Source organism: Mytilus galloprovincialis, chromosome 11 (assembly GCF_965363235.1).
Source record: "Mytilus galloprovincialis chromosome 11, xbMytGall1.hap1.1, whole genome shotgun sequence".
In the NCBI taxonomy this organism is placed as follows: domain Eukaryota; kingdom Metazoa; phylum Mollusca; class Bivalvia; order Mytilida; family Mytilidae; genus Mytilus; species Mytilus galloprovincialis.
Genome location: NC_134848.1, coordinates 58,027,031 through 58,051,432, shown reverse-complemented (window position 1 = coordinate 58,051,432; position 24,402 = coordinate 58,027,031). Strand labels below are relative to the sequence as shown.

The window sequence follows — 24,402 nt, the reverse complement described above, 5'->3', positions numbered from 1 at the left end:
AGACAGGACCATCCCCTGTATGCAAAATTTACTCCTAGTCTTCATAATCCAGACCTGAAGCTCAACTGAAGATTAGGCCAAAAAAAAATATATGTCTGTTTCCTGTTTCCCGACCGACCCTGTTTCAAACCCCCCGACCCTAGATCTTTTTATTCAAATCCAGAAAAAAATCGTTTCCAGTCCGGAAATATTTCCGGTCCGATCCAGATCCGTATTTTACTATGCCCAAACAATCAAAATGGCTGCTCCCAGCACAAATGTGCTACAATTAAGGTTTAAAAAAATGTCAGCACTGGGAGGATTATTCAATTAAAGCTTCTTTAAAGGGATTAAATCATTTTAGGGTACAGGACCCTAACCAAACATGACATTTAACCACCTGCAAATCTGACAGGGAGTGCAAAAAAAAAAAAATCCTGACCTACCGACCCTGATTTATTTGCCTTGGAAGCAGGAAACAGACATATATTTTTTTTTGGCCTTATGAATATTTCAGTTGGATTCTTTTGGCTAATAGAGAAGCATTTTACAAGCCTGGGCTGGTGGGGTTTTTATTTACAACCAGGTGCTCCGCAGGGCGCAGCTTTATACGACCGCAGAGGTCGAACCCTGAACAGTTGGGGCAAGTATGGACAAAACATTCAAGCGTGATACAGCTCTGAATTTGGATTGTGATCAAATTTTTGACATTACATGGGTTTTTTTTACACAAAACAAATGTCAAGATTTTACAAATCAATTAAAAATTTCTTCTTCAAACTTTTTAAATCTAAAATTAAATAGTTGACACAGCATAGGTTTCTGACACAGAATGAATGTGGTTTAATGAACTTAAAAGTTTTTTTTGCCTTTGAGCAATTCACTATGCTGTTGAATATTAATCCTCTCAAAAAAATGTTTGAAGAAATTTTCTTTTTATTTATGAAATCTGAAATGACAAAAATTGAACCCCCCCTCCTTTTTTTCACATCCCCGTTTCCCTTTTTCCAAAACTGATATCAATTCAAATTTCTAATGGAGTTTGCAACAATAACTACTCTTTTAAATGCATCATAAAATATTAAAATGTAAAATAAAGTGCTTGTTATCACTGAATGGTAAAGATTGGTTGGTAGTAAAAGTGAATATACATTGTTTATTGTATAAAACAATAAAAAAAACTTCATCAGCAACATTTTATATTGGCAAATTTCCAATGAAGTTATTTACATAAAGTTATTGGCAAATAAAAATAGAAAATGACATCATAGTCATGTCTGGCAAATGTCCAACATACATTATCTAAAAACATTTTAGATAAGATAAGGAAAAAAAGCTTCATCAGCAACATTTTATATTGGCAAATTTCCAATGAAGTTATTTACATAAAGTTATTGGCAAATGAAAATATAAAATGACATCATAGTCATGTCTGGCAAATTTCCAACATATATTATCAACTACTATTCTATACAAAGAAAGATAACTCCAATTGAAAATTAATTGCTATTGCACAATATTGTGCAATTAGATATTTCTTGCTATTGTGCAATACTGTGCAATTGAAAATTTCTTGCTATTGCACAATACTTGATATGGAATCCTGATTTGGACCAACTTGAAAACTGGGCCCATAATCAAAAATCAAAGTACATATTTAGATAAAGCATATCAAATAAGCCCAAGAATTTAATTTTTGTTAAAATCAAACTTAGTTTAATTTTGGACCCTTTGGACCTTAATGTAGACCAATTTGAAAACTGGACCAAAAATTAAGAATCTACATACACAGTTAGATTTGGCATATCAAAGAACCCATTTATTCAATTTTTGATGAAATCAAACAAAGTTTAATTTTGGACCCCCATTTGAACCAACTTGAAAACTAGGCCAATAATTAAAAATCTAAGTACATTTTTAAATTCAGCATATCAAAGAACCCCAAGGATTCAATTTTTGTTAAAATCAAACTAAGTTTAATTTTGGACCCTTTGGACCTTAATGTAGACCAATTTGAAAACGGGACCAAAAATTAAGAATCTACATACATAGTTAGATTCGGCATATCAAAGAACCACAATTATTCAATTTTTGATGAAATCACACAAAGTTCAATTTTGGACCCTTTGGGCCCCTTATTCCTAAACTGTTAGGACCAAAACTCCCAAAATCAAACCCAACCTTCCTTTTATGGTCATAAACCTTGTGTTTAAATTTCATAGATTTCTATTTACTTATACTAAAGTTATGGTGCAAAAACCAAAAATAATGCTTATTTGGGCCCCTTTTGGGCCCCTAATTCATAAACTGTTGTGACCTCAACTCCAACCAGATGCTCCGCAGGGCGTAGCTTTATATGACCGCAGAGGTTGAACCCTGAACGGTTGGGGCAAGTATGGACACAACATTCAAGCTGGATTCAGCTCTAAATTTGGATTGTGATTAAATAGTTGACACAGCATAGGTTTCTGACACAGAATGAATGTGTTCTAATGAACTTAAAATTTTTGTTTTCTCTTAGAGCAATTCACTATGCTGTTGAATATTAATCCTCTCAAAAAAATGTTTGAAGAAATTTTCTTTTTTATTTATGAAATTTCAAATGAGAAAAATTGAACCCAATTTTTTTAATCACATCCCCCTTTCCCTTATTCCAAAACTAATCTCAATTAAAATTTCTAATGGAGTTTGCAACAATAACTACTCGTTTAAATACATCATAAAATATTAAGATGTAAAAAAAACTGCTTGTTATCATGAATGGTAAAGATTATTTTAATTTATCAGTTGGTAGTAAAAAGTGAATATACATTGTATATTGTATATAACAAAGATTTAAGTTGATTCTGGACAAAGAAAGATAACTCCAATTAAAAAAAAATCTTGCTATTGCACAATATTTTGCAATTAGATATTTCTTGCTTACTATTCTGGACAAAGAAAGATAACTCTAATTAAAAAAAAATTTGCTATTTCACAATATTGTGCAATTAGATATTTCTTGCCATTGCGCAATACTGTGCAATTGAAAAGACTTGCTATTGCACAATACTTAATATAATAATTTTAGATCCTGATTTGGACCAACTTGAAAACTGGGCCCATAATAAAAAATCTAAGTACATTTTTGGATTCAGCATATCAAAGAACCCCAAGATTTCAATTTTTGTTAAAATCAGACTAAGTTTAATTTTGGACCCTTTGGACTTTAGTGTAGACCAATTTGAAAACAGGACCAAAAATGAAGAATCTACATACACAGTTAGATTTGGTATATCAAAGAACCCCATTTATTCAATTTTTGATGAAATCAAACAAAGTTTAATTTTGGACCCCGATTTGGACCAACTTGAAAACTGGGCCAATAATCAAGAATCTAAGTACATTTTTAGATTCAGCATATCAAAGAACTGATTCATTTTTTGTCAAAATCAAACTAAGTTTAATTTTGGACCCTTTGGACCTTAATGTAGACCAATTTGAAAACGGGACCAAAAGTTAAGAATCTACATACACAGTCATGACAGTTAGATTCGGCATATCAAAGAACCCCAATTATTCAATTTGGATGAAATCAAACAAAGTTTAATTTTGGACCCTTTGGGCCCCTTATTCTGTTGTGACCAAAACTCCCAAAATCAATACCAACCTTCCTTTTATGGTCATAAACCTTGTGTTTAAATTTCATAGATTTCTATTTACTTATACTAACGTTATGGTGCGAAAACCAAGAAAAATGCTTATTTGGGTCCCTTTTTGGCCCCTAATTCCTAAACTGTTGGGACCTAAACTCCCAAAATCAATACCAACCTTCCTTTTGTAGTCATTAACATTGTGTTTAAATTTCATTGATTTCTATTTACTTAAACTAAAGTTATTGTGCGAAAACCAAGAATAATGCTAATTTGGGCCCTTTTTTGGCCCCCAATTCCTAAACTGTTGAAACCAAAACTCCCAAAATCAATCCCAATCGTTCTTTTGTGGTCACAAACCTTGTGTCAAAATTTCATAGATTTCTATTAACTTAAACTAAAGTTATAGTGCGAAAACCAAGAAAATGCTTATTTGGGCCCTTTTTGGCCCCTAATTCCTAAAATGTTGGGACCAAAACTCCCAAAATCAATACCAATCTTCCTTTTGTGGTCATAAACATTGTGTTAAAATTTCATAGATTTCCATTCACTTTTACTAAAGTTAGAGTGCGAAAACTAAAAGTATTCGGACGCAGGACGACGACGACGACGACGACGACGACGCCAACGTGATAGCAATATACGACGAAAAAATTTTTCAAATTTTGCGGTCGTATAAAAATTTAGTATGAGGACTGCACTCCAAACATTGGCTTGCCAATTGTCCTTTTTTATATATACATTTTTTTACTTAGATCTGCGCCTGTTACATGTACCTACTAGTTGATATTTCATGCAAATGATAAGACATTGATATTAACCAATAACTTTTTAATGTACATGTATATTTGAAATCATGGTAATGGTGTTTACAAAATGAGATAGGACCTGGAGTGGCTTTAGAAAATGACAATCTTTTAACTACCGCATGAAAGTCAGTCTTACTTGAAATCAAAGCACAACACTAATCAATGAAAATTTTCAGTGAAATAATGTATACAGAGGGTGGTAAAGGGTTATCTTCTTGCAATGTGTTTTGTCATTTTTATTTCAAGTGTAGCCCTGTTTCATGAAATCAGTAAAAAGATCAACGGGCAAGAAATTTTTAATTGTTCGTTCATTGTGAAATGGCAATTATATTTCGCGTTTCTCCATGCAGATACCCCCTTTACGCCCCTAAATACAGAATAAAATAATGTTGCAAATCATCTAAGAATTAAATTAAAAAACATGTTTCAAATAACAATTTTAAATGGCATGTCCTTTGCTACATCTGGTGGTAAAGTTTAACGAGTTTAAGATTCATATTGTATTTTACACTAACAACCAAATTATTATTTCAAGTGGAAGACTTTCAATGTAAGTCATGTATGAATTCAGATATTTATTTTAATTTTAGATATAATATATTTTCACAGGAAAACATTAAGGTTACCAGAAGTCAAATATTTTATGATGTCTTTAAATGCTAACAACTATTCTAACATCATCTATATATGGACTGTTATTTTGAGATTTTGTGAATATATTCAAAAAATATAATTTATGTATGCTATTTGTAAATAAAACATAACAAGCTCTAGATTTAAAGTGCTAAATAAAAGTGTTTGTTTGTTTACATGTACAATGTCACATTTAAAAAATTTCCATTCACTCAGACGCATGATGAATTTGATCAAGGTAATTTAAAAATTTCATTGAAGTAAATTGTACTAGTTTAAAGATAAACTCCCTGTTTAAAAGTGGACTCGCCCAACACTATCAAAAGCAGAGATTATCTTACTCAAAAATCAATGTAAACAAAGACGTCCAACTGATAAACTTTACTGAATGTCAGCCAAGTAAACGTCATTTTTGATCTGCAATTCCTAAAAACAGTAAAAATGTACATGAATAAGACAAACAATGTCAGCTGGTTATGAATTATTTTTTACACTCGTGAACTAGGGGGTGTGTCAATTCCTTTGCAAAATACAGCTGGCGCAAACGTTTATGATATCGACTTAGTTTATTGATAAAAAATAACGCATACAAGCAAATGTTTGAAGTTCTATTCGATGTTCAAAGTTAAAACAATGATTTATAATTAAAATGCACTAAAGCATTTATTTGTATATTTTTTCAGAATGGGAAAAATCTGTGTCAAAATCCAAACACATGGCTGCTCAACTTTTAGCGCCATTTTCTCAAAACACGTATGCATTTCCAGTAAGATTTTAAGGAAGTGTGGTCATAAAAGCATCACAGAAATAAAAATAAAGATACCAACCTTTCATGATTGTTGACATTATTTGACCTATTCATATATGTAACTTCCCTAATATCACCCAGATCGACCTAAATAATCAAGCACAAGAAAGCAACATCCGTCCGATTTCCAAAAATAACTTTTCTTCTGTGCCACCAGGTCACGCAGCACTCACTTTTATTGATCTGATTATAATATTCATTTCATACTCTATCGACCAATTAGGGCTTATATACACGGATCCATGTAAACTATAATAAATATAGTATCTTTGGAGTCAGAAAAATATCATAGGTTTATATATTTATGTCGTTAATCGGATGTTTACAACTACAAATCGAGGCACTATTTTTTGTGTATGAACTTTAATTTACAACCAATAGGTGGCGCTAACAAGCACCTTGCAGGCCGATCGGTGAATGAACTGTATTGTGTAATCAGCTTTTAGGCAATACACATTACGACATAAAATTAGGTCAATGTCCTTGTAAATGTGTATTGACTTATTCGTATACCAGGAACGAATAGAGTTTATAATGACCATTCATATGTCTATATTTAAACCATGACTAGAGTAATATGAGAGAATACTATAATTTTTTTTTTAGTTTTATAAATATTTAAAAAGAAAAGTATTTTATGACGAAAGTGCGTAATATATGGACCATTTGTAAAGATGCAGGAAGAAATAGATAGATCAGAGAAAATGCGAGAGTCAGGCTAACCCGAATCTTGGCACAGGGTGACCCTACAAATGTATATTTAGTTCTCTTGGCTTGCGGACTTATTTTTTACGCTTAGTAGTTTTTACTAAAAGTATCAAATAGATAATGTGTTATTAGGCCTAGGGTCTTTAAAATAGTTGCTTTGTATTAAAAACGATGAGGATGGATTATTCAGTACCGTAAGATGAACTATGAGGTCCAGAAGCCGGGTGCAAGATTTTGAAAAAAAGGGGGGTGGCAACTTTTGGAGTGGGACATGTAAATAGTACATGCATGAACTATATATGTGTGGCGCCGAGGCACTTGTCTCAGAAATTTGTTTTCCTATATACTTCATATAACAAGGTCTATTAGGGGGGATCTGAAACAAGTGCCTGTGGTGTAGCTCAATAAAGGGGCATTATAGGGTTGACACGGTCAGACCAGTAACGCAATATTATCCGTCCCAAAAACGCTTTGTTATTTTAATATTAACAGTTCGGATTTTACTGCACTGAATGATCAGTTTCTTCAGGAAAGCCTGATGTCAAGCTCACAAACGACTTAAAGAAAAGAACAGAGTGAATGGGGAGTGTGTCAATAGGACAAACAGTGTCGGAGCCACAAGTGCGGGTCCACTGGCCGCCTAAGATAGGGCCCGCTCAAGTCATGATTCAGTGATCCCCTATCCATTTTCACACAATTGTAAAGGGCATTACTGTAGAACGGTATAAAGTGTCGCAACCAAATTTTGAACTTGATCTGTGTTTTGAGGTTATTAGCATTGTGCATACGTTTCATTAAATTTGGTTGAGACAAACTAAAGCTTTAGAGAACAGAAACGAATATTTCAGCAATTTTTTCATTTGTAAAGGGCATAACTCTAGAACTATAAAAGTGACGCCACCATAATTCGAGCTTAATCTGTGTTGTGGTTATAAGCATTGTTTTATAAGATTTGCTTATGGGAAAACTAAAGTCAGAGAATGGGAACAAATTTCGAAACGTAAGTTCGTATGGACGCGCAGACAGACAAAGGTAAAACTTAATCCCCCCCGACTGCGGGGAGGGCATTAAAAGTTACGGATGGTGGATTAGTGTTTTACGTTCAACGGCAATATTACATGCATACATTGACGATAAAATATATACAATACGATATGTACACTGCATATTGTACTAGACATAATGTCACTCCAGAACTATACCCTGACGGGGACAAGCCTTAAAGGGTGTGTAGTGTGTCCTTATTTTCGCTTGAAGACACTGGCACGTTATTTCTGACTGTTGTAGTCCAAGTATAGAAGAATACATTTCATTTCAATGCTAACAGATAGGTTTTTCAGTAACAAATCACAACGTATTGTTTTGTGTGCATGTTCATGACATGCTGCCCATCAAATATTCTTATTCTTATTCTATATTAATTGAGCTATAATTAAATTGAGAATGGAAATGCAGGAATCTGCCAAAGAGAAAACAACCCGACAATAGAACAGACAACAGCAGAAGGCCAACAATGTGTCTTCAATGCAGCGATAAACTCCCGCACCGGGACGCAGCTGGCCCCTACACAAATATGTATACTAGTTCAGTGATAATGTACGTCATGCATTGTACTAAACTCCGAATTATTTACAAGAAACTAAAATTAAAAATCATTCAAGAGTAAAAAAAGCCAGAGGCACTTAACTTGGGACAGGCGCATACATGATGCGGGGTTAAACATGTGTTTTTTAGATATCAACCCTCACCCTAAACTGGACCCCTGTTGTGTTAACTTATCGCTACACTGACGATGCGAAGCTATAGATAGAACGGCGGACCAGTTTACCCTCGCCCTATACCTCTAGCTATAATGTAGCAAAAACAAACGCACAGTAAAACTCAGTTTAAGAGAAGTCCGAGTCCGATGTCTGAATAGGTAACAAAAGAAAAAAAAAACAAAATGACAACAATACATAAATAACAACAGACTGCTAGCAGTAACTGACATGCCAGTTCCAGACCTCACTTAAACTGATTGATAGATTATGTCTTCATCATATGAACATTAGGCACAATCCCTCCCATTAGGGGTTTATCATTATACCATCATAACATGCATAAGAAGAAAAATCAAAGTGATGGAAATCACTCATTGAAAGATTAGAGGAGTAGTTTGAATTATTTCATATTAAGGTATGGTGGGGAAAATGAACATTTATAAAGCACTATTGCTGAAAATTGCATTTACAGCAAGTCTTTAGAAGGAAATTTGCTTTTCCAGTATGAGAATAAAATGAGCTCAAATTAAATAATATGTGTCTCTTTATTTGCACAATTTTATTTAAACTGCAGTTTATATCTTATTTATTTAAATTATGTTTCCGGTTCTGAACATGTTTCAAAAAAACAAAAAAATGCAAAAATTCTTCTAGAAAATGTTACCAACTATCCTTGTAAGACATAAATCTGGACCAACAGCTTAAAACTTTAAAGTGTCAACAAAAAAAATATTGAAAAATATTGTTTTGGGGCGTTTTGTATGTTGAAACAGAGGTTATATGGCATGAAGATTAAAAGTTTTAGAGTGCCTTTTGATCAATTTTTGAAGTATTTTTCAACACAGGGCATTGAAAATGTACTTTTTCAAGGTAAACCAATTAAAAAACTTATCTTATTGAAATGTGGATTCTTTCTTGATTGCAAAAATATATATTCACTTCTAATAAAATTTCAAATGACTAAAAAAGACATAATGATTGATGGGAAATAAACTAATAAACAATGGTTTGTTATAATTAAAAGTTTTAAAATTTTTAAACTGTTTCAAGCCAATTGCTGATAAAAAAAAGTACTAATTTAATTGTTGATTAATTACAGATGATTATTGGAAATTTATCAAGTATATTATAGGCCTTACTTGAATACCTTTTATTTATTCATATTTATATTCATATTTCTTTTTTTTTAAGATCTTGTTAATCCATTAATCATTTATCTTTCAGATATAATTTACAGAATCACTTTATTTAATGTAGATCAAAAGTAATTGGCAATAAATAAATCCTTATAAATATCAAACATCTAATATACACATTTGTGTATTCAATTATGAGGTCAAATACTTGTGTATTAAGAATTATATGTATATTGAGTGGTCTGTATAATTATGTAAGACTGAGGTTGATAGGTAATGTGGTCAATTTGATTGGCAGTTTAGGAGGTGGGGCATTGTAATTAAAGGTCAACCTTGTCTCTGATTGTTTAGTGATAATAACAGTTGTCAATCATACTAGTTGAATCAATACCCAGTTACCTAATCAAAATGTTTTTTTTTAAAAACCTGCACATCAACACACCTTAATGACATACATTCTTGAATGAACTGCTCCAATAATATACCCAGTTTTTTTCAGTTTATATGTGTATTATGTGCACAATCATGAGAACCATAGGGAACTATATTTCAGTGTGTATACATTTAGTAACAGTAGCTAACCTGTCCTGTTGTTAGGGAGGCCGGTGCCTAAATAAAGATTTAGAACAAGTTCTAATCTTTCCAAAAACCCGTGTCATGCCAACAACTGGTTTTAGAATAAATGTGTTTAATTCCGATGCAAAGACCCTATAAGAGAATCAATATCAAAGCCAAAATATGCAATCTTTAATTACCTGACAACAGTATCGTAACTATATCCCTTCTTAATAATTACCTTTAACATCATATATATTCTGAAATATTCGTGCATGGCCCTAATTTTGTCAGTCATTTCTTGGTAGATTGTGAAAAAGCTGTCTTTTCAGTGTTTGACTCTGTTGGATATTTGTCTCATTGGCAATCATATCACTCATTTTCTTGTTTAATATTGAATGTAGGGTCTGTTGCTCGTATTGTGGGGATGTAGTTGAATGTGTCCCGTGCTGGTGCACGTGTATACCCTTACATTTGTCAGTTATTTGTTGTTTTCCTGGAAGAAAGTTATCTTCCTTGATATTTTTGTTCTGTTTGGATAATTGTCTCATTGGCAATTATATCAATTTTTCTTATTATGTATTTTAGATTCTTTATCTACATATTCTTCAAGAACTTAAATTGTTCTCTTTTTTTTCATCTCATCGTTTGTCTTGATTGTATTGTATTATGAACATTATTGATGTTGTACAGTGGCGGATCCAGGGGGGGGGGGGGGGTTTCCGGGGGTTGAAACCCCCCTTTTTTGGCCGATCAAGAGCATATAGTTGTAACCCCCCTTTTTACTCTGGGTTGGGGACCCCCCCTTTTTAAAATGGCTGGATCCGCCACTGTTGTAATGTTTATGTCCTTTGTATCATTGGTTTACATTAGAAATAAACATCTTCTTTTTCTTCTATTTAATATTGATTGCAGGGTTTGTTGCTCGTGTTCTGAAGACGCAGTCGAATGTGTACCCGTGTTTATGGTGTGTCCTCTTATTTTTTTCAGTTGTGTGTTGTTTCCCCGTAAGAAAGCGATATACCAAGATTTTTTTGACTGCATGTTTGATCTCTGTTTCATTCGCAATTTTACTTCATCGCCTTTTTTGGTTGTTTGATTGTTGGAGAGCGTCTTCCTTCAGTTTTGAACTACGTATGTTAAAATCATTTAAAATCATACCACATCTTCTTATTTTACATTGATAACTGATGTTTTGAATGTTCGGTAGTATGTGTCCACATACTGGTGGCGTATACTTACCCTTCCGGAGCACCTGAGATCACCCCTAGTTTTTTGGTGGGGTTCGTGTTGTTTATTCTTTAGTTTTCTATGTTGTGTCGTGTGTGCTGTTGTTAGTTTGTCTTTTTCATTTTTATCCATGGCGTTGTCAGTTTGTTTTAGATTTATGAGTTTGACTGTCCCTTTGGTATCTTTCGTCCCTCTTTTAACTTGTTTTAGCTAGTAATGAGTTGCTTGCTTGTGATGGCCACCTTTATTTGTTGGATAATTGTCGTATTGGCACACATTCTACAGCTCCTTATTTTACATACTTTAACACAATCATGCATGCTGGCTGTAAGGTCTCATGTATATTCATTATACGACCGCAAAAATAAAAAAAAAATGGTCGTATATTGGTATCACGTCGTCGTCGTCAGCGTTTGTTTCCGGATAATAACTTTAGAATAAGCAAAAAGAAATCCATAAGATTTTAACACAATGTTTATAACCACAAAAGAAAGCTAGGGATTGATTTTGGGGTTATGGTCCCAAAGGTTTAGGAATTAGGGGCCCAAAGGGGCCAAAAACAGCATTTATCTAGTTTCAGGACAAAAAGTTGCGTATTTGTATTTCAATAGTTCTGATATTGTACCTCAATGTTTAATACACTAAGTAAAAGGTTGGGATTTATTTCAATGGGTTATTGGGCAAACAGTCTAAGAATTAAGGGCTCAAAAGGGGCCAAAACAAGCATTTTTCTAGTTTTAAGACAATAACTTGTGTGTAACTGTATGGATCTCTCTGACATTGTACAAGTTTCCATATAACACAGGGAAGGCTGGGAATCAGTTTGGGGTTAATTTTTCCGAATATGTAGAAATATGGGGCAAAAAAAAAGGGCCAAAAAGAAGCATTTTTCTAGTTTACAGACAATAAGTTGTGTTTAAGTGGATGGATCTCTATAATATTTTACAAGAAGGTTAAATACCACTACAGGAAGGTTGGGATTGATTTTGGGAGTTATGGTCCCAATAGGTTATGAATTAGGAACCACAAAGGGGGCCCAAAATAATTATTTTTGTAGTTTTCAAACAATCTGTCTGAAATTAAACCACAAGTTTCCATACCATGAAGGTATGGTTAGTATTGACTTTGGGGGGTTATGGCTCAAAATGTTTCAGAATTAGGGGCAAAAAAGGAGAAAAACTATGTATTTCTGGTCAATGGAATATTAAGACAATTTAAACGCAGTGTAAGGGAGGTAATTATAAAACATTTAATATACAATGTTGGGTATGTTCGGATTTACCTCCCTTACACTTCTTGTATATTATGTATAAAGAAATGTCAGGTTTTGGACTAATTGCAAAAAAGGGGGAGGTTGTAGTTGTTTTCAATTTTTTTCTTAAAATTTCTCAAATTCTAAACTTTTGAAAAGTTAAAAGAAGAAATCTTTAATTGCACAACATTGTGCAATATATTTGTAAGAACTTGACATTTGTTTAGTGTCAGAAACTCATAATATGTCAAAAATTTTATCGCAATCCAAATTCAGAGCTGTATCAAGCTTGAATGTTGTGTCCATGCTTGCCCCAACTGTTCAGGGTTCGAATTCTGCGGTCGTATAAAGCTGTGCCCTGCGGAGCACCTTGTTTTTTCTGTTATTGTTTGTCCGTTTTTCTCTTTGAGAATGTTCCTATTTCTCCTGTATTTGCGATTAAAAAAATATTGACGACGTGGACTGCAAAATGCTGTAGTAATAAGTTCTTGGATTTAAACACTGTGTTACTTAATACATTAAAACATAGAGTAATATTATATACATGTCGACGGTTCGTTTCCATATATCTTGAAAATAACAAAAATAAATCTTGTTTGGTATTCAAAAAGCAGTTTATCATTAGCAGATTCAGGAGAGTACACATGTAAACCGACTATTACTTGATTGATCATGGCTATAACAAATGTTGTTATACAATCCACGATACTATCCCAGTTTTATATTATATCAATTTCAATTTGGAAAAATTCTTGAGCAATTGAATTATTCAATGTGTAAAAGTGTCTTGTGAAATTATCAAAGATTACATTAACAAACATTCTGAGAGTATTGAATGGTAATACACATAGTCCTCTACCGGTTAAAAAATAACAACAAAATGCTAATTTGATCTATAACTTGTCATGGTGTAAACATAACAAATAGCAAATCAATATATTCATGATATTCAAGCATTACTAAAATAGTGTGGAAAAACTGAATATCTGAGTGAAGTCAAACTGTCAACGTATATGTGTTCCGTCGAACAGAAGTTCCAATGGAAATATTATAAACATTGTCATAATATCTATTCCTGTTGGAACGTTGAACAAGTATTCTATAACATTTATTCCGTTAGGAACATTTCCTGTAATATTTATTCCTGTGGAAATAATATTCCAGAATATTTTATTCTTTTGGAACTTATATTATCACAATGATTATGAAGGAACTTTTATTCCGTGACCATACTTGTGACTCTGAACAAAATTAACAGACCGAAACAAAATTGGAACTTGATCTGTAACGTGTCATGATAAAACATTATACCAAATATCAATTAATAAATATCTCCAAGGAAGAAGAAAAAAGGTGATTTGCCAGACTGACGGATGTAAGACAGACAGACGGACGGAGTGAAAACCTTAATTCCCCTTTGACTTTGTCGGTAGGGAACTAATAACTAAAACGATTTTTGGATCGTATATAAGTGGTCAGTGGCAACTAGAAATATAATGTTGACTTGATCTAGAGCAGCCAACATCAGCAGATGCGGATTTAAGGGGGGTCCCCCCCCCCCCTTTTCGGGAAAAAATTTGGTTGCTTATATAGGGAATCATTGATGAGTGACTGGAGCCGTCCCCCTCTTAGGTCAGTCAGTGAGCCCCACTTATGTAAATTTCTGTATCCGCCACTGATCAGTTGCAAATCTAGAGGTATCAACAGAAACACTTAGTATTTCAAATCTTCTGAGAAATGTTAATAAAGCAGAGGTTTTTATTTTAATTTTAAAAAATACCCAGTTCTGGTATGACTAACAAGTTTCAGTGCCATACTGATAAAAAAAAAATATTCAGTTCAAACAATAACCTTATAAGATCTTATGAATGTAACATTATATACATGTACATACATTTGACTTGAGACATTTAAAGGCGGTATGATAACCCTTAGTTTTCATCCTTTGTCTACTGACCACTGATTCTTTCCTCATGCATTTGAATTATTATTTTATGTTTCTTTAATCGCTCTGTAATGTTTATGTCATGTTGTAATTAATGTTATGCTCTTAATGGGCCCTTTAATTTGGAAAATAAAAAAAAATATTGTATTATATAAGGATAGTTGTCTTATTGAGATTTATGCTATCATTACTTGTTTACTATCGGTATATAATGTTTTAATATTATATTTGTTTGTTTTCTGTATATATATATATGTAGTGTTCAAAAGGCTTCTTTCTCTCAGGATACAAATGTGCATTTTTTGTTAAAAAAAGTAGTACTCATTCTCGTGTTCCGCAATATTTCGAGACATTTTTCAATTTGAGGTTTAGTTCAACATGCCAGCTTCGTCGAACACTAAATATATGACCCATTTACTATAACTTATTTCTCATTTGTAAACGTTACATGTTATATTCGAACACAAATTTCTGAAACATATAAAATGATCAATTTTAACGAATCTATTAAACTTTCACTACAGCCAGGACGGCACGTAAATGTTTAAGGAGTAAAAATAAAAATGTCATATGTATGGGAAAACAGTGACCTCGTTTGATTTATTCGAAATTTCAATAGAAAATTCAGAGAACAGATAAGAATTATGAAATAATACCCTCAATATTAAATTTGGGTCAACATACAAATTTTCACCGGCCATTAAGTAATTAAGACTAGTCATGTTAGAGGAAATGGTACATTTAATTAATAATCCAAAAGATAATATACTTACAGACATAACGGTAACAAGGTATATCCAGATATATGTTATAATCCTTTGTCTAGAGAAATCAGACTGCACAAAGCTGAGACCTCCAAGATGTCGTAGAACCTTTGTCGAACTCGAAGTCCTTGACTCACAATTAAACCCGGTAACACATTTTGGTATTTCCGCATTCCATTACGCAATGCAATACCCCATTACTTATAATATATATTTCACAGAAATAGACAATACGTTGTATGGCAAGGAACACTTTGTATTCCTACTTAAACGATTGGTTTGAACTTGTTTATTGGTAATTTTGTAAAAATTGAGGTTTTGAGGTCAATATGTCAGACGAAACGCTGACTGCGTCCACATAACCAGTCAATAACTGGTAAACAAGGCTGAGGTCACTAAGATGTTAATATTATAATAAACTTCATGTTTACATTCAACAAATTAGATTAAACAAGGTCATTTACTTTTGTATCTACGTATAGGTGTATGCATAGATATATATTTTATAATTTTGGAAAGATTTATGATTATATACAAAGCCGAAACATCGTAATAGAACATTTATATAAAAATGCGATAAAGCTGTCACTTCCGTTAAACATTTCTTATTCAGTTTGTAACTCTCTAAGTCTTGGTTAAAAAAATATCTTTCTAGGTCTCAAGGACGATTAAAAAATATATTTTTATAATACAAGCGGTGTAACTCGTGTTAGATATGTGTTGCTATCCTTCATGGTCACCAGTTACATCGGTTTTTGACGATAACAATAAATTGATATGCCTGATTTGTCCGTCCTTTCCAATATGCCATAATCAATATATTTGATTTGAATAAAACAAAACGTTTCTTTAAAAACTGAACACCATTTTAATGGCGGGTTCAAGCGGATGTATAGTGTGCTAATGCCTCCCCTAATTCTGGTCGGAATTATTTTTTAATGTATGATATATATATATATATATATATATATATATATATATATATATATATATATATATATATATATATATATATATATATATATATATATATATATATATATATATATATATATACTGTTATACCACTGTCCCAGGTGAGGTGAGGGTTGGGATCCCGCTAACATGTTTAATCCTGCCACATTCTGTATGTATGAGCCTGTTCCAAGTCAGGAGCCTGTAATTCAGTGGTTGTCGTTTTGTAATGTGTTACATTTTTGTTTTTCGTTCATTTTTTTTGTACATTAATAAGGCCGTTAGTTTTCTCGTTTGAATTCTTTTACATTGTCAATTCAGGGCCTTTTATAGCTGGTTATGCGGTATGGGCTTTGTTTATTGTTGAAGGCCGTACAGTGACCTATAGTTGTTGATTTCTGTGTCATTTTGGTCTCTTGTGGAGAGTTGTCTCATTGGCAATCATACCACAGCTTCTTTTTTATATCGTTTAAATGTTTTGCCTCACTACACTCCGCGCCATTCGTACCAAGACAGAAACACCCCCTCAGCTTTCCCTGAACCCTAATTATGTACATACTGAGGAATGAAACAACATATCATATGATATATCAGTCACAGTTGAGGGTCAATTGTAGGTGAGACCTGAAGTTGTATTAGTATTCTCAGATAGTATGCAAATTCTCACGATGTATATGTACTCACAATGGCGTTTACAGCAAATAAATTAACTAGGCAAAAATTAATTTAATACATTTATTGAATAATAATTATAGTTTTATCGTCTAGAAAATGTGTACAGTACAATCCCTGTCGTAACTATTTCAAATGTCCAGATTTGCTTTCAGTCAAATATACGCCTATATAATGTATAGATAAATGTAATCCCAGATAATTTCATAAATGCCTAAACCAAACAAGAGGAAATTTTGTCTACATATGTGTGTGTGATTACAGTGTTTCTCCCCTAAAATCATGAAGGAATGTGGTATTGTTTAAAGTATTATTTTTTTTTTACCCCATTATATTATAACCTTAGCTGTATTTGGCAAAACATTTCAGAATTTAAGGTACTCAATGCTCTTCCACTTCGTTATTTAGTTGGCCTTTAACTTTTTTATTTAATTCATTTTTTCGAGCGTCACTGCTGCGCATCTCAATCTGGTGTACAAAAGTATAAACCTGTAATTTTTGTTATAACCAGATATGTCTTTCAATTTGAAAACCCAGAAGAAGAAAACTAATTTCATAAATAAACGCGAATTTATAATAAGAAAAAGAGAAGTCTTATTATACGATACGGTAAACTTCCTTCCACAGGTGCTAAAGGACATGATCCTGTTATGATCCCCTTTAAGTCCCATCCCCTTATTGTCAGAAGTCCCAGATAATGCCTTTCACTTAGTGTACCGGTTACGTGTCATTAATGTCTCACGTAGCTATATCAAAGAGCTCCATCCCAAGTTATATATTTCAAGCATGCAGACATTATGGAGATATAAAGATAAAGAAATTTCAACTATAGGGCTTATGATTTTAGTTATGATTGAGAGACACAAACAATTTTGGCAATCTTATATATGAATATGAATTAATTGATTAATTAATTTCATGATCTCAAGCCACAGATAGAACCATAGGTATATGTGTTTCAAAAAGAATTATTAAACGAATCAAATTCAATATTTTATTTTTAAAGATTTTAAGTTCTTACTATTTTCATTACCTCTAGGGTTTTTTTTTTATTAAAGAGGATTTTAAGCTTTGGCAAGTTATTACAGTCTCTCAAAGAACTCTGTTCCCATCAAATTATGAAGGAAATATTGTCATACATTTATGCAACTATTGTCTTTATCGTTTTGTTTTGACCCTCCCGTTATGGTGTGGGCGTGTTTTCATAAATAACTATATTTGGTATATAAAATCACTGTTGTTTTGATTTTTCGACTGTATGATAAGATTCTATCAAAACATTACTAGCGGTCTTATTCAAAAGTCTCAGTAGCAAAATTTTGTTATTGTGCACAAAATATAGACAAAAAAGAAATAAAAATACTTTATTGATAGATAATACATTTATTTTATCAATTATTTTGTTGTATTGATTAAATTTGAAATATTTAATAAAAAGTTGCTAAATGCAAAAACAAGGGGGAGGTAACTGATAGCATGTTTTTGTTTGGCTTTTCATTTGTGGCGTTTCAAGTGTATCACTTGTTTGTCCTGTATAATATTCTTGTATTAATCAGTATATACAAATACTAATATTTATAGATTCTTTATAGCATTCATAACAATCATGAGTTATTTTACACATATTAAAGACAATGCAATATAACTGTATGTGATTGTGACAAGGTCAATAATCAAACAAATAATTCAATTCAATTCAATATTTTATTGGAAAGAGCACAATAGAGGCGTGATCCAAATACAGACAATTATAATATTAAACAACATATAAATGAAATAAAGATGCATATAACAAGTCATAAGCCAATTCTATGTATACCAACCAATACATTAAAAACTGATATTGATACCATAAACTTATACTAGTACATCAGTATTATTCTAGACTTTCATAAATTTACTTAAAACACACAATATAAGATATATATATGTATATTCACAAACTAATTGTTTAAAAATAAAAATGTTTCAGTTTCGATTTCTGAGTGTTTTATCAGACAGTTCCACAGAAAACTTGCAAACACGGTATTAAATGGTAATTCTCGTTGACGAAGGCCGAACGGTGACCCAGAATTGCTTACATTCACTTCATTGGAAGCTTACAAGTTAGTGAATTGTTGTCGCATTGGCAATCATACCAGTCTAAGACTTCAAGTGAGTCTTATTAAAACCAGCCCTAACTATTAATTTGCGCAAGTTGATAGTGGGGGCTGGTTTTAATCAGACTGATCATACCACAGCTCCTTGTTTCCAGGTAAGATTATCTATCAGGCATTTTGGCAACAGTCCTTTTGCGCCAATTACTGTTTTTCAGGGGTATCATTTGCGCCAAATTTTGTTTTCCAAATGTATCAATTGCGCCAATATTCGGAACTCATTTGCGCAAATTTACCAGTACACTTGTCTATCATAAATATTAATGATTAATATATATATATATATATATATATATTCTTATTGTCGGCTTAAATGAAAGTATCCATGCCAAGAAATTGCCTCCGTTGAAATTCTGCAAATATCCCATAGAGCAAATTACATGGATGATTAATATTGACCATTTGGTATATGGTCGTGTTCTTATTTCTGTGACACAAGAGACCAAAAAGACACAGAAATCAACGTGTACATAAAGGTCATAAATTAATTTGTTGAATGAAATTAGATCTGTATCTACTAATGGGTGCCGTAGGAGGTCCACCGGAATTTTTAGCTAGGATTTCTTGGCATGATAAGTTCGGAGATATTGCACCATGAAGATGAGCATCTGGAGAGAAATGACTCAAAATGCATTAGACAGTCAATGTACAGAGATCTACAGAGAGAGAATAAAAGTAATTGCTTTGCTAAATATTTAATAAAGATATGCCAATAGAGAGAAACATATCTTCTAGGCTTTTGATGATTATGTTTTAGCCACATATGTTGATAACACAGTGCTTTGTTCCAACCATGCGTATGGGCTTTATTATTATTAGGAATCATTATGAACTGTTTTATGCATTTCATCCTTCAATGTTTGTGTTTTTGGACAATAAAGTGAAATCACAAGCTACTAAATACATTAGATTGGGAAGTACCCATGCAGCAGCAGTAAGAAGGAGATATGATCCAGTAAAGGAAACATTTGCCGTGTAAACAGACGGTTACAAGTCCGAATAAAGGAGTAGGGAAGTCATTTTCCATCTAATTTGCCCAATCGTATGTTTTATTTTTTGGCGCAAATGATACTATGTAATTGTAAAACATGTTGCGCAAACGTAGCATAGGAGAAAAAAAGTAGTGGCGTAAAAGGTTGATGATGGAAGTGTTTAACGACCTTGACTGGCAAAAGGACGCATTTTTGGCGCAAACGGATCTCTCCCGGCATTTTTTAGACTCTTGTACCTGGATGTATTAAACTTTGACCATTGTTTTTACTAGTTAATGTAATACATGACATCTGTGTGAACGTAACCATATAATTTATCAAAAGATATATGAATATTTTAGATATTAGTAATAGTTTCACTAGTATAGAATATTTATAGTCAAACAATTAGGGCACCATAACGGCAAATAACATATTAACAATATTATTAAAAATTTTCTGACATCATACTATTGTATTCAATCTAGGAAATAGGAATGTATATACATATAACATATGATTAGCGAAATTATTTTTAAATCTTTGCTGCTTAGTAAGAAGTATATTTTTACCCTTCCGGAGCACCTGGGAGCACCCCCAGTTTTTTGTGTTGTTTGTGTTGTTTGTTCCTTATTTTTATATGATGTGTTTTGTGTACTATAATTGTTTATCTGTTTGTCTTTTCCTTTTCAGCCATGGCGTTTTCAGTTTTACTTTCGATTTATGAGTTTGAATGTCCCTCTGTTTTCTTACGCCTATCTTTTTTTTTTTACTCCTGTCAAAAATGTATTTCAAACAAGTAACCATTACAGTCTAATATATATAAATATTTGACATAGACGATATTACTTTCATTACACAACTTGCTTTTTTAACTTTCGTTTTGCTGCACAAGTTTACCGATCGTGACCTGGATAAAAAAAAATCAACACAGATTCAGCTGGGAACACGTCTACATAAAAGTGAGATAATACAGCTATGCTATTTGTTTTTTATTTACATTTTCCATGCTTTTCCATTTCTAGTTACTATAAGTAAAGTTTTTCATAACATCTTTTATATAATTTGATGTATTATCTTTTTTCTTCGAGAATCGACCATACCATTGGCTTTCTTCTATTTGTATTTACTTTTTTCAACCATCTTGGTATTCCCTTTCGGACTTGCGCTGTGTGATTGTCGAATCTAAAAACACGATGTCATTCAGCTAAGTGTATACAAAAATAAGAAAAACGGTCGACGAATTACAATCACTCAATAGCAGAAGATTCCAATAAAATAAATAATCATTATAAAGAAAGACTATGTTCAAGAGTTTTATAGTAACACTTAGGGACGACATCAAAAGATCGATGTAGGATAAAAAACTTAAATCAAATAGTTTTGGGGTGGGGGGTCAACATTGCTGCAAGTTTTGTTAATAAAAAATCGATTTTACATATATCCATATAGGTAAATCAATTTTTTTCAAATTAAGTTAAGATGGGGGTCAGTGAAAAAAAAACTATGTGAATTAATTTTTTTTTAATCCTACATTGAACTTTTGATGTCGTCCCTTAGTCGTTCAAGTATACAAAACATATATTCACTTACTTTTTTTGTTAAGTTTGAAGAACTATATTATTAGTTACAAGGTGTGTTAGTGACCTAATACGATATATATGAGGTCAGTAAATTCCATATGGGGATTCGAGCTTCGCTCTCATCTCATATGGAATTTACTGACCCCATTAACAATGTTTCCTATTATCTTAAATCTTACTATGAATGTGTCATTTTTCTATGATTAACTTTTATGTTTTCGATGTTCTTTGTGTATAGAGTGTCTACATGCCGTTTTGTTTTTCTTAGTTGAAATAGTCATTTGTTTTTATAGTGTTAAAGATTATAACACAGTGCCGACTGCTGTACCCTACCAATGTTTGTAAATTTAACCTATTTTGTCTGTTTGTTTTTCTCACACAGTGTTTTCAATATAATGGAATTCTATGCGACTGTCATATAAGTGGGAGGCTTAGCTAGCTATAAAACCACCATTTTCAAGAGGAAATGCTTGTACAATAAAACATGTATGTCAGTTGTTTTCCATTCGTTTAATGTGTTCGAGCTTTTGATTTAGCCATTTACAAAAAAAGGCTTTCCGTTTTGAATTATCATTTGAGTTTGGTATTACCTTGTAAACATCAAAGGAATGCTGATCCAATTCCATCATCAGGTGGAGTCCTCCTTCCTTGGCTATTTCGGCGCTATTCCACAACAACCTCCAGAGGTGCGCCGGCTCAGGTGATCAATCTGAACCTGGAACTGCATGGCCTACACGGCTCCGATGTCTCAGCTGATGTCAATGCTGTTCTGTATATCTATATCTGTCCTTAGTCCATTATCTACACAATAACTGTTCATTGTTCTATCACTTTGCACTTTTCCACACTTCGTCCAAATCCACTGTGATGCCACTTCTGCTTCTCTACACACTTCTGTAATCAGTTTCTTCCTCTCTGCTCCTACCACTCCCAAGGTCCTAAGTGCCCGCCACATTGACTGTCCTGCAAAGCCCCTGCATCCGACTTCTATTGCCATACACCACGTCCTCCATCCCCGCTGTTTGCAATCCTCTACTAGCTGCTGGTATTTTGCCATCTTTCTTTCATAAGCTTCCTCTATTCTGTCTTCCCATGGAACTGTTAGTTCCAGCAGTACCGCCTGCCTAGTTCCCTGAGAACAAATGACTATATCTGGTCTTAGTGATGTTGCTGCTATTTCTGCTGGGAAACTCATGCGTTGATGTATGTCTGCTGTCATCTGCCAGTCTGATGCTGTTCCAAGTATCCCTAAACCTTCTGCCTGGTTGTCTTTCTTTTCTCCAGCCCTCACAAAATTTACAAATGTGATGTTCTTCTGCATCTTTCTCTTCTTTCTCCTGGTGGTATCCAACTTTGCTGCTATTGTTTTCAATACACTGTCATGCCTCCATGTATATCTTCAATCTTTCAGTGCGACTGGACATGCTGACAACACATGCTGTAGAGATGCTGGTTTGTCTTTGCATAAGGTGCATGTTGGGTCTTCTATCAACCCCCAGGTATAGAGGTTTGATGGGCTTGGTAAAACATCATACACTGATCTTAGGAGAAAACTCAATCTGTATCCCTCCATACTCCAAATCTCGCTCCAGGTCAAAGCCCTGCTTCTAGCTCCTTGCCAATTCAACCAACTACCATGCTGTTTCATTCCTACTGCCTTAACATTCCTACTCTCTTCTTCCATCTGTCGTATTTCCTGTTGCACCAGTTCCCTCCGTCCCTTCTTATTTGCTGTATCCCACCTTGGTTTTGTTGTCATACCAAATCCCTGTCTATCAACTGCTGTTACACCAACGATGACACTGTGCTTTAGTCTGGTCTCAGCTTCCTTAACTGCTTCCTCTGCTTTCCATTTTCTTCCTGTCCTGATCTTTACTTTGGCTCCTCTCACTTTAGCAACTTTGCTGTCTCTCAACGTCATAACCTGTCTTGTCTTTGTAACTTTATACTCTTCTGTCAATGCCTTCATTGGTAATTGTAGCTTTGTTCCTGTGCTGTACAATCCAATGCTGCTGAAACTTCTTGGCACACCCAACCATCTTCTTAGGCATGCACTGATCTTTCTCTCTAAGGCCTCCACTTTGGACAATGGGAACTCGTAAACTAGTAATGCCACAGTATCCTTGGTAAGACCCCATGTTGATATATCCAGGCCTTATATCTGCCCTTATATCTGCCTGGGAGCCCACTTTTGTCTATCTTCGTCAGCCATTCTACCAATTGCACTTGAACTTCACCCATGTTTACCATATCTGCTAGTGTTGCATCAAACTTTTTACCTAGGCATTTCACTGGTTTCTCTCCAACTGTTGGTATCTTTTCACCTGCTAACTCAAATGTCTCATCTTGCACTTTGCCTTTCCTCACTATCAAACTTCTAGATTTACTTGGTTTGAACTTCATTCTGGCCCACTTAATCATCCTTTCCAATTCCTCTAAAGACCATCTTCCCTCTATGACTGTTTTTGCTGTCACTGTTATATCATCCATAAAAGCTCTTACTGGTGGTTGCCTGACCCCTGATGACAATAATGGTCCTCTACTTGGTTTTTCTACTGATTTTACAATTAAGTTCATTGCTGCTGCAAACAGGACTACTGATACTGTACACCCCGTTAGTATTCCAACTTCAAGTCTCTGCCAAGCTGTTGTGAAGTCTCCAGCTGTGAACCTCATTTCAATCTTGTCAAAATACTCTCGCAGCATAGTTCTGATAGTTGGTGGAACATGATACCTCTCCAATGTCAGGTCTACTAGTTTGTGAGGTATGGACCCATAAGCATTAGCCAGATCTAGCCAAAACACTGCTAAGTCACTTTTCTTCTCCTTTGCTTCTCTTAAAATCTGTGTAATAA

At 33.5% G+C, this 24,402-nt stretch overlaps 2 protein-coding genes across 4 annotated transcripts in view; both read right to left on the bottom strand.

Moving 5' to 3' along the window:
• Positions 1 to 15,366, bottom strand: part of LOC143052459 (putative nuclear hormone receptor HR3) — a 36,867-nt gene extending 21,501 nt beyond the window's left edge. For 2 of the 3 annotated variants that reach the window (XM_076225504.1, XM_076225505.1), the window contains exon 1: positions 5,881 to 6,025. In XM_076225504.1, coding sequence (XP_076081619.1) covers positions 5,881 to 5,899 — 19 coding nt within the window. In that variant the 5' untranslated portion in view covers positions 5,900 to 6,025. Of the gene's footprint in view, positions 1 to 5,880; positions 6,026 to 15,220 lie in introns of those variants that run through there. The other variant, XM_076225506.1, reaches the window with a different exon arrangement.
• A 6,929-nt stretch (positions 15,367 to 22,295) lies between these two features.
• LOC143050834 (uncharacterized) lies at positions 22,296 to 24,124 on the bottom strand. The gene is made up of 3 exons (XM_076223943.1): positions 23,765 to 24,124; positions 23,183 to 23,510; positions 22,296 to 22,903 (listed from the first exon to the last, which is right to left on the bottom strand). Exons 1-3 carry the CDS (start codon positions 24,122 to 24,124, stop codon positions 22,296 to 22,298), a joined length of 1,296 nt encoding a protein of 431 aa, XP_076080058.1.
• Positions 24,125 to 24,402: the final 278 nt, after the last annotated feature.

Bases quoted from the DNA above. Each gene is read 5' to 3' on its own strand.
- LOC143050834 (XM_076223943.1), bottom strand. From the start codon at position 24,124: ATGAACTTAATTGTAAAATCAGTAGAAAAACCAAGTAGAGGACCATTA. The intron at 23,511-23,764 runs GTAGAATGGCTG...TTACCAATGAAG, and splicing joins GTGAAGTTCAAGTGCAATTG to GCATTGACAGAAGAGTATAA. The intron at 22,904-23,182 runs GTAGTTGGTTGA...AAACAATAGCAG, and splicing joins AGTAGGAATGAAACAGCATG to CAAAGTTGGATACCACCAGG.